This window comes from Elephantulus edwardii, unplaced genomic scaffold (assembly GCF_000299155.1).
Source record: "Elephantulus edwardii isolate Elephantulus edwardi_28Jun2011 unplaced genomic scaffold, EleEdw1.0 scaffold00070, whole genome shotgun sequence".
In the NCBI taxonomy this organism is placed as follows: domain Eukaryota; kingdom Metazoa; phylum Chordata; class Mammalia; order Macroscelidea; family Macroscelididae; genus Elephantulus; species Elephantulus edwardii.
The window spans coordinates 34,714-47,828 of record NW_006399820.1 but is presented as its reverse complement, the minus strand read 5'-3'; the positions used below and the strand labels follow the sequence as shown (position 1 = coordinate 47,828).

General features: G+C 41.2%; 3 protein-coding genes and 1 non-coding gene across 4 annotated transcripts; 2 read left to right on the top strand and 2 right to left on the bottom strand.

The window, feature by feature from the left end:
* Positions 1 to 68: 68 nt before the first annotated feature.
* On the bottom strand, positions 69 to 461 carry LOC102849895 (histone H2A type 1-like). The gene has a single exon (XM_006888625.1). It carries the CDS (start codon positions 459 to 461, stop codon positions 69 to 71), a length of 393 nt encoding a protein of 130 aa, XP_006888687.1.
* A 397-nt stretch (positions 462 to 858) lies between these two features.
* On the top strand, positions 859 to 1,291 carry LOC102850309 (histone H2B type 1-like). The gene has a single exon (XM_006888626.1). The coding sequence runs from the start codon at positions 862 to 864 to the stop codon at positions 1,240 to 1,242; it is 381 nt and encodes a 126-aa protein (XP_006888688.1). The 5' UTR covers positions 859 to 861; the 3' UTR covers positions 1,243 to 1,291.
* A 9,278-nt stretch (positions 1,292 to 10,569) lies between these two features.
* LOC102850722 (histone H4-like) lies at positions 10,570 to 10,899 on the bottom strand. Its single transcript, XM_006888627.1, has one exon. The coding sequence runs from the start codon at positions 10,879 to 10,881 to the stop codon at positions 10,570 to 10,572; it is 312 nt and encodes a 103-aa protein (XP_006888689.1). The 5' UTR covers positions 10,882 to 10,899.
* A 965-nt stretch (positions 10,900 to 11,864) lies between these two features.
* Positions 11,865 to 11,936, top strand: TRNAM-CAU. Its single transcript has one exon. It is a non-coding gene; the product is annotated as a tRNA-Met (tRNA).
* Positions 11,937 to 13,115: the final 1,179 nt, after the last annotated feature.

Genomic DNA, 13,115 nt, shown 5'->3' with positions numbered 1-13,115 from the left:
TTCATGTGACATTGTAGTGGCTCTGAAAAGAGCCTTTGGGTATTAAAGAAGAGCACTGTTGAGTTGGTTTACTTGCCCTTGGCCTTGTGGTGGCTTTCAGTCTTCTTGGGCAGCAGCACCGCCTGGATATTGGGCAGGACTCCGCCTTGTGCGATGGTCACGCGGCCCAGCAGTTTGTTGAGTTCCTCGTCATTGCGAATGGCCAGCTGCAAGTGACGAGGGATGATGCGCGTCTTCTTGTTGTCGCGTGCAGCATTGCCCGCCAGCTCCAGAATTTCGGCCGTCAGATACTCCAACACTGCCGCCAAGTAGACAGGAGCGCCAGCGCCCACGCGTTCGGAGTAGTTCCCCTTGCGGAGCAGACGGTGGACACGGCCCACAGGAAACTGAAGGCCAGCTCTCGAAGAGCGGGTCTTTGCCTTAGCGCGAGCCTTACCACCCTGCTTTCCACGTCCAGACATGACTAATAAGCCGGGTAGAGGACTAAACCAAAGAACTGAAGAGCGGAAATAAGTAGCCTGAGAGGCTAAGAGCTAAGTTATTATACCCTACGGTAGTACAACAAAACAGCCTATGAGACTGCAGTAACTCAAATTTAAGCCAATCCCATTGTAAGCCTAAGAAGCCTGATTTACATAAAGCGTTTCTTAGTGAAAGGTCAAGTTATTTAAATTAAACAGGAAAGAGCCAATGAGAATGTGGCATAGGAACTCACCTATTGCGGAGCAAGTTACAAAAACAGCCAATCATAACCTGTAGTTCTGCTATACCAGATTTGCATATGTACCTAACAAATAATAAGGGTATTCTCGGCTGAGCAGAATATACTCTGACTTTTGGTTCTTTTGTGTGAGATTCACAATGCCAGAGCCAGCCAAGTCCGCTCCTGCCCCGAAGAAGGGCTCCAAGAAGGCAGTAACCAAGGCGCAGAAGAAGGATGGCAAGAAACGCAAGCGCAGCCGCAAGGAGAGCTACTCCGTGTACGTGTACAAGGTGCTGAAGCAGGTCCACCCCGACACCGGCATCTCCTCTAAGGCCATGGGCATCATGAACTCCTTCGTCAACGACATCTTCGAGCGCATCGCCGGCGAGGCGTCCCGCCTGGCGCATTACAACAAGCGCTCTACCATCACGTCGCGGGAGATCCAGACGGCCGTGCGCCTGCTGCTGCCCGGGGAGCTGGCCAAGCACGCCGTGTCCGAGGGCACCAAGGCCGTCACCAAGTACACAAGTTCCAAGTAAATGCCTATATGCGTAAAAGGTATTAACAACCAAAGGCTCTTTTAAGAGCCATCCATGTTGTCTACTAAAGGTCTGTAACTTCATACGTAAGGATCATGTGAATCATTACAGGCAGTTCCTGCCATTTGGGTGTGATTTTGTCCTTGCAGCCTTTTGCAGATGTTTTCAGTTTCTATTTGCCATAATTTTACCTTTGACAGCGATTATCTAATGGATCACAAAGCATTTTTGAAGCGGCTACATTTCCCAAGGGCATTTAACTCCTAAACACTTAATTTTGACATAACCAGCCTTTGAATTTATCCACCTGGAAAACTGGTCTACTTTTGTTTATATAAAAGGTTACCAGTCAGAATACATTATGTAGTGGGTTTAGCTTCATAAATAACCCTAATGAAATAATTAGAAAAACTGAAGAAAATTAAACTCGTTTTGTAGTTTGCTGTCACTTTGAGAACGACTAAACAAGTAAATTGCTGCCTAGCCCACAGAACTTTTAAAGCAATCTTCTATCTCCGTCGTTAAAATGAACATATCTGAACATTCCTGGATTATTTAAAAGTAACTAAAATGCCACAAGGCAAGGTCCAGAACTCTCATCCGCTATGTTTTCTACCTGCCTGAACCTCGCGTTGGTATATGCCCTGAAGTAAGACTCAGTGACCCCAAGGGCATAGATCTGAACTATCCTGTGCCATCTTCATCATGTTTGACACATATGAGTTTGTTGCTGCAGACACTCCATCGATCCATTTCATTGAGGGTCTGCTGACCCATTTTCAGAAGCATAAGAGAAAGGGTAACTTGATCAGGTGATACATATATTCTTTGAAAGTAAGTTTAATTTTTCAGGGTACTGTGGGGAGCTATGAGCATTACCAGTGTAAATCTGACTCCAAATGACATTTTCCACTTAATAGCTAATGACTTTCTGAAGAGGGGGAAAAAAATTCACAGCGCAGATAGCTGTGAATATTTTAAAATCCAAATTATAATCTGGCTCTGTTAATAAAATTTCTGCAGCCCTTCATCTAATTGAAGCATTTACTTCTTTTTCTCCAAAAGCAAAGTTGTAAATGTATGTATTCATATGAAAATAGACAAGCATGATTTAAAGAAAACGTCTCCTAGGACATCATAATACTGACCTGCTTGCCTGCCTTTTAAGTATTGAATTTAGGCATTTTTTTTTTAACAAAGGCAAGGCTGGTGTGCCCAAGTTTATTGAAAATATTACAGCACAGCAGACAGACTCAAATGGCTGTTTTGAAATTCATCCCAACTGTGGGCTGAGTGACCAGCAGGTTGGACAAACTGCCAAAGTCCAAGAGTTTCAGCATTTCCTTAGCATCAGGATCTACTTCAATGATCTCCTGACGCAGGGCTGAAACCTCTGGTACATAATTGTCTCTCCTTTCTCTCTCCTCCTCCTGCAGCTTAATGGAGATGCCTCTCACAGGCCCTCTCTGAATCCACTTCATCAGATGTGTGACAGCCTGCTATCTTGTTCAGGAGTTTCTTGCTGGGAATAATGGCAATCTCCTCGCACTCGCCTTGTTTGTGTGGAAGTCATTACCCAGGCGCGTGTAATATTTATCAATGATGACCAGGGCCACCTTCGTCACGGTTTTTGTGCAAATGTGGCCCGTGTTGGCGGGTCCTTGGTGAAAGAGCTAGGCAAATTTCTTAAACCCTCTTGAGCATTTCCTTACCACTAAAAAAGAATAATAAATATTAGCTATTGCATAGCATTGCTGGGGTGTTCAATAAAGCAATAAACTAAAGAACAGTGCCTACAAAAGCTTAAGCTTCTAGCTTTTCAGTTAGCAACAAAGCACTTTAACAGTTTGTACCACCCAAGGACTCAGAACTGAGGATAAACCTCTTTTAATGTATAAGGGGCCTTTTTGCCTCTTCTCTCTGTTTTCTTTGCATATCATTACATTTCTTTGTCTTTCTATATTGCATTCCCCTCATATAACTCTGACAGTTCTCTGCTGATGTACTGTTCCAGTCGTTTTGGAGCTTAGAAGGGGTCGTGGTACTAAGAATATTGTAGATGGATCATAGCTGAAAACAGGGAATACCAGAGGAATGTCTATCTGTGTTTCATTGATTATGCAAAGGTGGACCATAACAAACGGAGGCTGATTCTGAGAAGAATGGGAATCCCAGAACACTAGATCGTGCTAATGCAAAACCTATACTTAGACTAAGAGGCAGTCATCAGAACAGCAAGGAAACACTGGTTCAAAACTGGGAAGGGCATACACCAGGATGTTTCCTGTCTCCATACCTTTTCAACCAGTATGCAGAACAGATCATCTGGGAGGCTGGACTCTATGAGAAGAAATGTGGCATCAGGATTGGTGGAAGATCTATCAGCAATCTGCGTTATGTAGATGGCACAACCTTGCTTGCTAAAACTGAGGAGGACCTGAAACGCTTGCTGCAGAGGGTCAAGGACTGCAGACTCCAATATGGATTGAGGCTCCATATCAAGAAGACAAAGATTCTCACCATTGGACCAATTGGCAGCATCACAATGGATGGTGAAGAGATTGAAATTGTTCACAGCTTTAGTTTGCTTGGCTCCACAGTAAACACTCTTGGCACTGGCAGCCAGGAAATTAAAAGATATATTGTGGTGGGAAAGTCTGCTGTTAGGACCTCTCCAAAGTACTGAATAGCAACGGTGTCACTCTGGAGACTAAGGTGCATCTGATACAGGCTATGGTCTTTGCAATCAATAACTTGTTATGCATCAGAGAGTTGGACAATGACTAGGGAGGATAGAAGGAGAATTGATGCCTTTGAGCTGCGGTGTTGGAGAAAAGTATTGAGTGTACCATGGACTGTTAAGAAAACAAACAGATTCATCCTAGAGAGAGTTAAACCAGGCTGCTCCTTGGAGGCAAGGGTTCTGGGGCTTCATCTGACATACTTTGGACATGTTGTAAGGAGGGACCGGTCCTTGGAGTGGGACGTCATGCTTGGTAGGGTGGAGGGACGGCACAAGAGGGAAAGACCCTCTATGAGGTAGATTGATTCAGTGACTGGGGTAATCGGGATGGGTGTGTCAGAGGCAGTGCGATTGGCACAGGACAGAGCAGAGTATAGGACTGTTGTACATAGGGTCACTATGAATCACAAGTGACAGCACATAACAACGACAACAACATGTAACTCCAAACTAGAAGCTTCTTGAGGCGGCAGGAAGAGCTCCTTCTACAAATTACTAAGTGTGTTCTTTAATTGGAATATAAATTGGCTGCTGTTAAGAGCCAAACTGGTCTGAATAACTTTCATGTGTGACACTAATCACTTCAAAGGAAATAAGTGGTGTGAATTCTTGTGACAAAAGCCTGATGAGCTTAAGAACGGAGACCTTTCCCTCCCTCTCCCCGCAAAATTAAATCATCTTCAGACTCTGGTTCAAGTAGCTGCTACTTCCTTAATTCTCTTTTCTGGAATAAATCATTTCTGAAAAAGAACAATCACCTTCTGCCATCTACCCTCATTATACATTCTATGTATCTATATTAGGTGTGAGTGTGTACGGATATTGTCTGACTAGGGTAGAGAAGAATTTTTAAAGAACCAGAGAAAAAGAAATCACAAGTTGAAAATAATTAAGTATGGCATTTTACCTTCTATATTTCTGTTCTGAATACAAAAACATATCCAGGGTAAGAGAGATATGGTATGTGTCTGTATGTCATGTGGGGGAATGAAAATACCAATGAATAGTTATTTTTGGCAACTGCAGTTTTCACCACTATCTATGGGAGATCATTCAAATCAAAATGAATTGCAATAGGTACTATTTTTTATACACCTCTGACCAAGTATCCCACAGCTATCCCAAAGCTTTCAGGAACATGACTAAACGTATCATACTGTCACTAATTGCGCTTATTTATCCAAGTCTGGAGTCTATCTCCATCTCAGAAAGCTGCTTTTCACTTTCTACAAATATTTACAATTATTAAAAATCCAGTTGGTAGTAGCTTCTATTTGGTTTTTAGTATTACTCAGATCTCTGGTCTTTAGTGAACACCTGGGAATACCATAAATACTTAGGAGTAGAAGTATGACAACAAACAATTTTCAGCCATAATGAAATATTATACAGTCAATAAAAATAATGTAGAAACAAGCTGCACTGCAATCCCAGAGGCATGCAATTTGAATTCACCAGATGGTCTGCTGGAGAAGGAGGGTCAATCTCCTCCTGTGCCAATCAGATCCGATTTGACGGTACACACACACACACACACACACACACACACACACACACAATAATAATAATAAAATAAAATTTAAAAAAATTCATGTAGAAACAATAAATATAAAATATGATCATGTGATTCTATGGATAGAGAGGAAACAAGTTGTCAAGCAGTGTATTCACATCTATATAGAACAGAATAGAACCATTCTATAAGGTTTAGCTGTGGTGTTGGAGAAGAGCACTGAACATCTCATGGACAGCAAAAGAACACATATGGTCTTGGAGAAGGTAAGAATGAGGAGGCTTTGCCTCACATACTTTGGCATGTTGCTAGGAGGGGCTATTCCTTGAAGAAGGACATAATACTACGAAGGTTGGAGGGTCGATGAAGGAGAGGAAGACCCTCAGCCAGGTATATTGACATGGTGACTGCTGAAATGGGCTCTTGTTTGTTAGGAAGTGTGAGGATGACACAGGATAGAATGGAATTCAGATCTTTTGTTCATATGGTCACTATGAGTCATACTCAACAAGACCTAACAGCAACACAATGTTTCCAAGGCTATAATGTTTATAGGAGCAGAATACCATATCATTTTCCTGCAAAGTGGCTAGTGAATTTGAACTGCTGACCACTTGGTTATTTAGCCATCTAGGGCTGCTTATGAATCTGCCAGTCAAGCAACTAAAAAGATTGCTATCAAAATGTATTTCATAAGATAATTACTCTTTCCTCACCTCAAAGGCAGCAACGGCAAACTGAAAATAATTTAAAATCCTTTCTGTCAAAAAAATTAATTTTTAGTACAATGGAAAATAAGTTCATAATCCCAAAGCTGGACAATGAATAAGGCCAAAGAAAATCTGAAGCATTTGAATTGCAGTGTTGGTGAAGAACTTTAAATCAACCATGCTAGAAGAACAGATAATTCTATCTTAAATGAAATGCAGTTAAAAGCTGTTTAGAAGTGAAGATGTCAAGAATTGGTTTTACGTGTTTTAAACACATTATTAGGAGGAACCAGTCCCTGGAGAATATAACACTTGTTAAAGATATTATCAAAAATGTAGTCTTTCAATGAGATGGATGGACTCCACAGTTGCATAATGACAGCAACAATGGGCACAAATAAAGCAATGATTATAAAAATGGTGCAAGACCAGGTAGGTTTTTGTTCTGTTGTACAGAGGGTCAGTATGAATTGGAAATGACTGAGTCACTCGACAGCAAAAGAAAAATTTACTAGCCTTATTCTTATTTCACCACAGAATAATGAAAACTGTGACAATTATTAATATTAGGTATGTATGAACATTGGGAAAATAAAGATTTGGAAACCAAACTCCTTCATCGTATAATTGAGAAGTGTTTTAAGTCACTTGAGCTTCTCAGCAGCTGTGTTGGGCTAGAATAGTGATTTCTTTACATTTTTGTTGTTGCTATTGTGTGCCGTCGAGTTGCTTGCACTCATAGCGACCTTATGTACAACAGCTCTGAACCCTGCTCTATCTGGTTATTGTCTCTGGTTCACCTACCCCCATTCCTCTAGCCACTGAATCAATCCATCTCATCAAGAGTCTTCCTCTCTTGCCCTCTCCCTTCCGAGTATGATGTCCCTGTCCAAGGACTAGTCCCTCCTTGTAACATGCTCAGAGTATGTCAGACACAGCTTCAGAATTCTTGCTTCCAAGGAGCAGCCTGATTTCACCCTCTCTAGGATAAATCTCTTTGTTCTCCTAGCAGTCCAGGGGATATTCAATGCTCTTCTCCAGCACCTCAACTCAAGGGCATCAATTCTCCTTCTATTATCCCTAGTCACTGTCCAGATTTCTGACATACAGCAAGTAAGTAATTGTGAAGACCATGGCCTGGATCAGGGCTCCTTAGTGTCCAGACTGACATGTTTGCTCTTCAGCACTTTAAAGAGGTCCTTGACAGCAGACTTTCCCAGTGTAATTTGTCTTTTAATTTCCTGGCTGCTGGTACCAAGAATGTTGATTGTGGAGTACAGCTTCTTGCTACGAGGCCACAATTTCATGACTTTTTCTTCTAAAATTGTGTCTACTCCTCACTTCCATATATTTCAAACATCACTATTTCAGTTTTTAAAGTAGTCCACTCTTATATGAAGAGGATTATTACACAACACACACAATGAAAGCAGTCCTTTGTATTTAATATTCTCAAAAGCATATCAGAGATTAAGGGGGTAGGGAGAGAAAAGCCGCCATGTCAGCAACCATTCATTACCCAGTGAGCATAAACAGAGAAAATCTACTGGAGCAAAAATCATGTGGTGAAATCTAAAGCCACAGTGAAAATAGTCTATAGCTACTCAGATGAATTTTTTTTAATTTTTTTTTTTTTACTCAGATGAATTTTAGCAACATAAATGTTCTCTAAATAAAGCAAGTTCCAGAAGACTTAGATGCAATAACTATGATACTGTATCCATATGCTTAAACTGGTTATGCTATAACAATCTCCAAATCCCAATGGTTTGTGACAAAAGACTTGTCTCTGACTTAGGATGTTTACTGGCTGTGTTTTAGCTCTAAAGCTCTGTCCCACATGAATTGTTCATCCTGAGAGCCATGTGGAAGGAATAACAACAGACCATATTAGTAGCTCTTAAGGTTTCTGCTCAAGAGTGACTTCTGTCATTTCTATGTACATTTCACTGACCACAGCAAATCACAAGGTCAAGCCCAATGTCTTCGGGATGGCAGTATTAATACTGTTATGTGCCGAGTTGGGTTTTCTGAGTGTGGAATTCAGGAGAAACTTTAGGGCTGGTGATTTAATTCCACATCATCAGCATGTACACAGTATCTACATGGCAACAAGCAAACATCAGTTCAGCAGAATCAAGCAGATTTTCTTTCTCAACATCCATCTTAGAGAAATTAGAAGCCAGGCAAACTAAGGAGGGGAAAAGAGCAAAGTCAGACACAGAACTCCTATACTTAAGTTCTACAAATAAGCTTCAAAGGCCTGAGAAATCTCTGGCATTACATACATGTATAATATGATATAATGAGAAGGGTATGTATATCTATCACTGGATTCTAAAAATGGTCTCCCATGGCTTTATCAATTATTTAAATATGAGTTTCTATTTTATATAGTACTTTTATTACTGAAAGTATTAATTTCCATACTCGCAAACAAAGATTCTATTTATTCTGCTGGTTCTGGGGCTAAAGGAGAAAGTCCTTGTAAAAACTGTATGTGAATTCACACTTAAAACAGAGTAACACTCCTTACTTCTCTGTGTTAAAGCTTAGATCTTGAACTGGTTCTATTCCTTATGAATAGTCCTTACTTAGTAGCAACAAATCTTGTAGATTTTTAAATCTCATGACAGTTATATTTTGACAACAGTCAATGATGTTTCCAGCCCAGAAACTTATCTACCTATTTAATATCGTCCTCTTACAACAGACATTTCCAACTCTATATAAAAAAGTATGCATGGGATTTTCCTCATAATCTCCCCCTCCCGTTGTTAGATGCCACCAAGTCACCTGCAATTCAGTGACTCATTCAGTATACCACAATGAAATCCTGCTTGATCCTTTAACATCCTCAGTTTCTGTTGTACTTTTAAGCCCATTGTTACAACCACTATTTCAATCCGTCTCAGAGGTCTTCCTCTTTTTTGATGACTACTTTTCCAATCATGATGTATTTCTAAGAAAGGACTGACTCCTCATCTCTACAGTTGACATCTCTATCGGTTTTTGCAGCCAGATGTGGGATTTTATTATGTATTCATGTTTAATTATTTGGTATGAAATGTCCTGATATCTTTTTAGTTGGAGGACGGGGGGGCTCCTATGTTTAAACTAGGTTGATGATAACTAAACAAAATCTTTATGTGGAATGATACATTAAATTGCTTCTATCATCCATTCTATCAGTTCTCAGAAAATCTTTTCCCTGTCTTCAAAATAGACTCCATTCACTTTTCAGTCTCCACTTCCAGCACATAGGTCCAAATCACTGCCATTCCTTAGCAGAATATTATTGCTCCCTGTAGCCTCCTAACTGCTCCCACCCAGCCTCCAAATAGGTGCAAAGTAGATCATTTAAAAACACAGATCATTTCAATACCCCGTTCTAAATGCTCTAGGGACTGGCTCTCACTTAACTATTGTAAAAGCTATGCTCTAGATCTTCATTTAAATAATCAATCCATACTGATTTGGGAGCATAGTAGAATTTTTATTATGGGTTTTAGTAGTATTTATTATGGAGTTTTGTGTTCCTTAGTGAGTGATTAGGTGGATTTTTTCTTTTCCATCTAAACTTAATGAATTCAGATAAAATCTTTCAGTGCTCTCATTTGGGAAAAAAACATCAAATCTCTATGCTTAACAATACTACCTCTCCTTCCACATGCATCTCAGGATTTCCACTGCTCTTTTCTTTTCTCCCCATTTTTATATTGGTTTGCATTCCACCACTCTTCTTATACCAGCGGCTACGGTAGGTAGACGTAGCGGAGGGGCCGCCTTCCCCAGGGACAGCGTGGGGACCCTCTAGCAGCCCGAGTTTGCCTCCCGACCTTAGCAAACCAGAGGTGACGTTTGCCCTCGGCTTTGTCCGCCAGGCGGCCCCGAGCGGCTTCCCTTTGTTTCCTGCCCTTCCGCCATTTTGGGCAGAGCTGGCGGGAGAAGCCCGGCTTCGGTCGCTGCCATGGTGCTTATCCCTGTAAATCCCCAGCATCGTGCGTACCCGCCACCCAACTATCAAAGTAACAAACGGATGTAGAATCTATTACAAGTGTGATACAAACGACAATCATACCAACCTTTATATAACTACTCAAGAGCAGCCACAGAATCATAGCAGAAACAAGACATTGTGAGGCTGGGATATGTGCCCTTCCTCAAGCGTACTGACATACCCGAACACCCAAAACTAAAGTCTACCTTGAGCTAAACGGTAGAAACAAGCGCATTTTAGTCTACAGCTGGGAGAGCTTAAGGATTCCCAACAGACTTAAAATGTTAGGCTCTTTCAAAAAACTGTGGGCGGCCCTGAAAAGGGCCTTTTGGTTTTATAAAATGAAAAATCAGGAGAAAAATCAGCCGCCAAAGCCGTAGAGGGTGCGTCCCTGGCGCTTGAGCGCGTAGACCACGTCCATGGCGGTGACGGTCTTGCGCTTGGCGTGCTCGGTGTAGGTGACAGCGTCCCGGATCACGTTCTCCAGGAACACCTTCAGCACCCCGCGGGTCTCCTCGTAGATGAGGCCGGAGATGCGCTTGACACCGCCACGCCGGGCCAGGCGGCGGATGGCGGGCTTGGTGATACCCTGGATGTTATCGCGCAGCACTTTGCGGTGGCGCTTGGCGCCCCCTTTTCCGAGACCTTTCCCGCCTTTGCCGCGTCCAGACATTTCTTCAACAAACACAGTAAGAACAGCTATAATGAACAAAGCCGGCAGCAACTTCTTTATATGAGTAAGTATCGGACCTAATTGAAGACTTCACGCGCGCGCGCGCGGGAAAGTGCCTTGGAGCATTTGGCCACACCCTTCACAATGAAGCCCAGAATGACGTCACTGATAAATTCGGTCCCGCCAGAGGGCGACCTTGAGGCGTCGGCTGTAGCTCTTGTACCTCCAAAACGGGATTTGGGGACTATTTAACTATTAACAAGTTTAAACATATTATTTAACTATTGTTAACAAATTAAACCATTGTTAACATAGTCAACAAGGAAGTTTAGATCTTGAAATTATTATCTTTAGCCATATGAAATGATTCTACAGGAAAACTGCCAACATGATATAAACAGCTGTAGCCTCCTTTGGCACGCTGAACGTCCTGTTTTGTTTTCCTTTGCATTTCCTTCCCTGCAGCCAAGCTCCTGTGGAAGTAACAAACCCCTCCACAGAGTTTTAAAACCGCAGCATTTCATCCTAATCTACCACCAACCCAAGCAAAATTTACCCAAAAAGATATTTCCAATGGCGACTATGTGTGAAGTTGTGATTTATGGTAGAAACCTCGCCAGCCGCACAAGTACCAGGATTCTGTTCCAGGATTCATGTCTATTTCAACTACATTTCATTTTAAACAGTAGTTTGACAGTATTTCTTTTTCAGCTTTTTAGAATGCCTAGCAAAATGCTTTGAAAATCGACTACCTAAAATCCCTTGGAATACAGTACTATTCCCACTATGAGTTATGGCCGCTAGAATTCACTCGATAGCAACTGATGCTTCTAGCTTTGTTTCTCTTTAACTCTAGTGGTAAAACTATTCCAAAGATAAATTGGTAACTAACACTAATATAACAAGCATGGGGACAGAAGTTATGCAACAGCCCGCGTGTAGACAGGATCAAGTATATTATTAGAAAGACCTCTTAACTAGATAGCAGAGTGGCGCAGCGGAAGCGTGCTGGGCCCATAACCCAGAGGTCGATGGATCGAAACCATCCTCTGCTAGCTTCCGTTTTTCCAGCCCTTTCATTTATTATTGTTTATCGACTGTTAAAAGAAACACAAAAAAAGGACAGACATAAAAATTGTCAAGTTAATATTATTTCGTGAGAAAAGGTGAAACTATTATCTTTACAAGGAAGCAGAATGGATTTTATGGATACGATTACTGTTATGAGCCCCTCCTCTTCAACCAACCAAGTACTATTCTGGCCAGGTGACCGCGATACCATGGCCAGTTAGTTATCATGACGGTTCAGCGTTGCCCTATGAGTAATATATAACACTGAGAAGAATGAGATTTCCAGATCTCTTAATTGTGCTAATGAGTTAGCTGTACACAGACCAAGGAGCAGTCGTTTGAAGAAAACAAGGAGATACTGAATGGTTTAAAATCGAGAAAGGTGCAAAACACCTTCGTCAATCTGTATGCTGAGCGAATAACTCGAAAAGCTAAATTATATGAAGAATGTGCCTTCAGGATTTGGAGGAAGACTCATCAACAATTTACATTATGCAGCTGGTTTTACTTTGACTTTCATAAGGAAGACAAAGCACTTAATGTAGAAGATGAAAGACTACAGTCTTCCATGTGGATTACACATCATCATCAAGAAAAAGAAAATTCTAATACCTGGACCAATAGGCAAAATCATAATAAATGGAAAAAAGATTGAAGTTGTCCGTGACTTTGTTCATTCATATCCAAACTCAACACCCATGGTAGAAGAAGTCAAGAAAGCTAAATTTGCATTGGGCAAATCTGTTACTAACAGCCTCCTTAAAAAGCGTATCAAAACATTTTTCAAACAAAGTGAAAAGAAAACTTACTGACTGGGGGAAGGGGGTGTCAGAACAAAAGTTTACAAAAACCCTACAGGGCCTCCACAAGAAAAAGACTGGTAACACAATTACAAAGTGGGAAAAAGGCATGGAAAAAATTTTCACAGAGGACTATATTTGGATGTCCAACAGACACATGAACAAATGCAATTCACAATCACAATGTGATAACATTTCACTCCAGTAGCAGTGGCAAAGTTTAACAGGAGAGCAAGTAATAAATTTTGGAGTGGATGTATCAGGATAGAAACTCTTATACATTGCTGGTGGGGTTGTAAAATGATACAACCACTCTGGAAGGCAATGTGGTGTTTCCTTTAAAAAGCTGAATATAGACGTTCC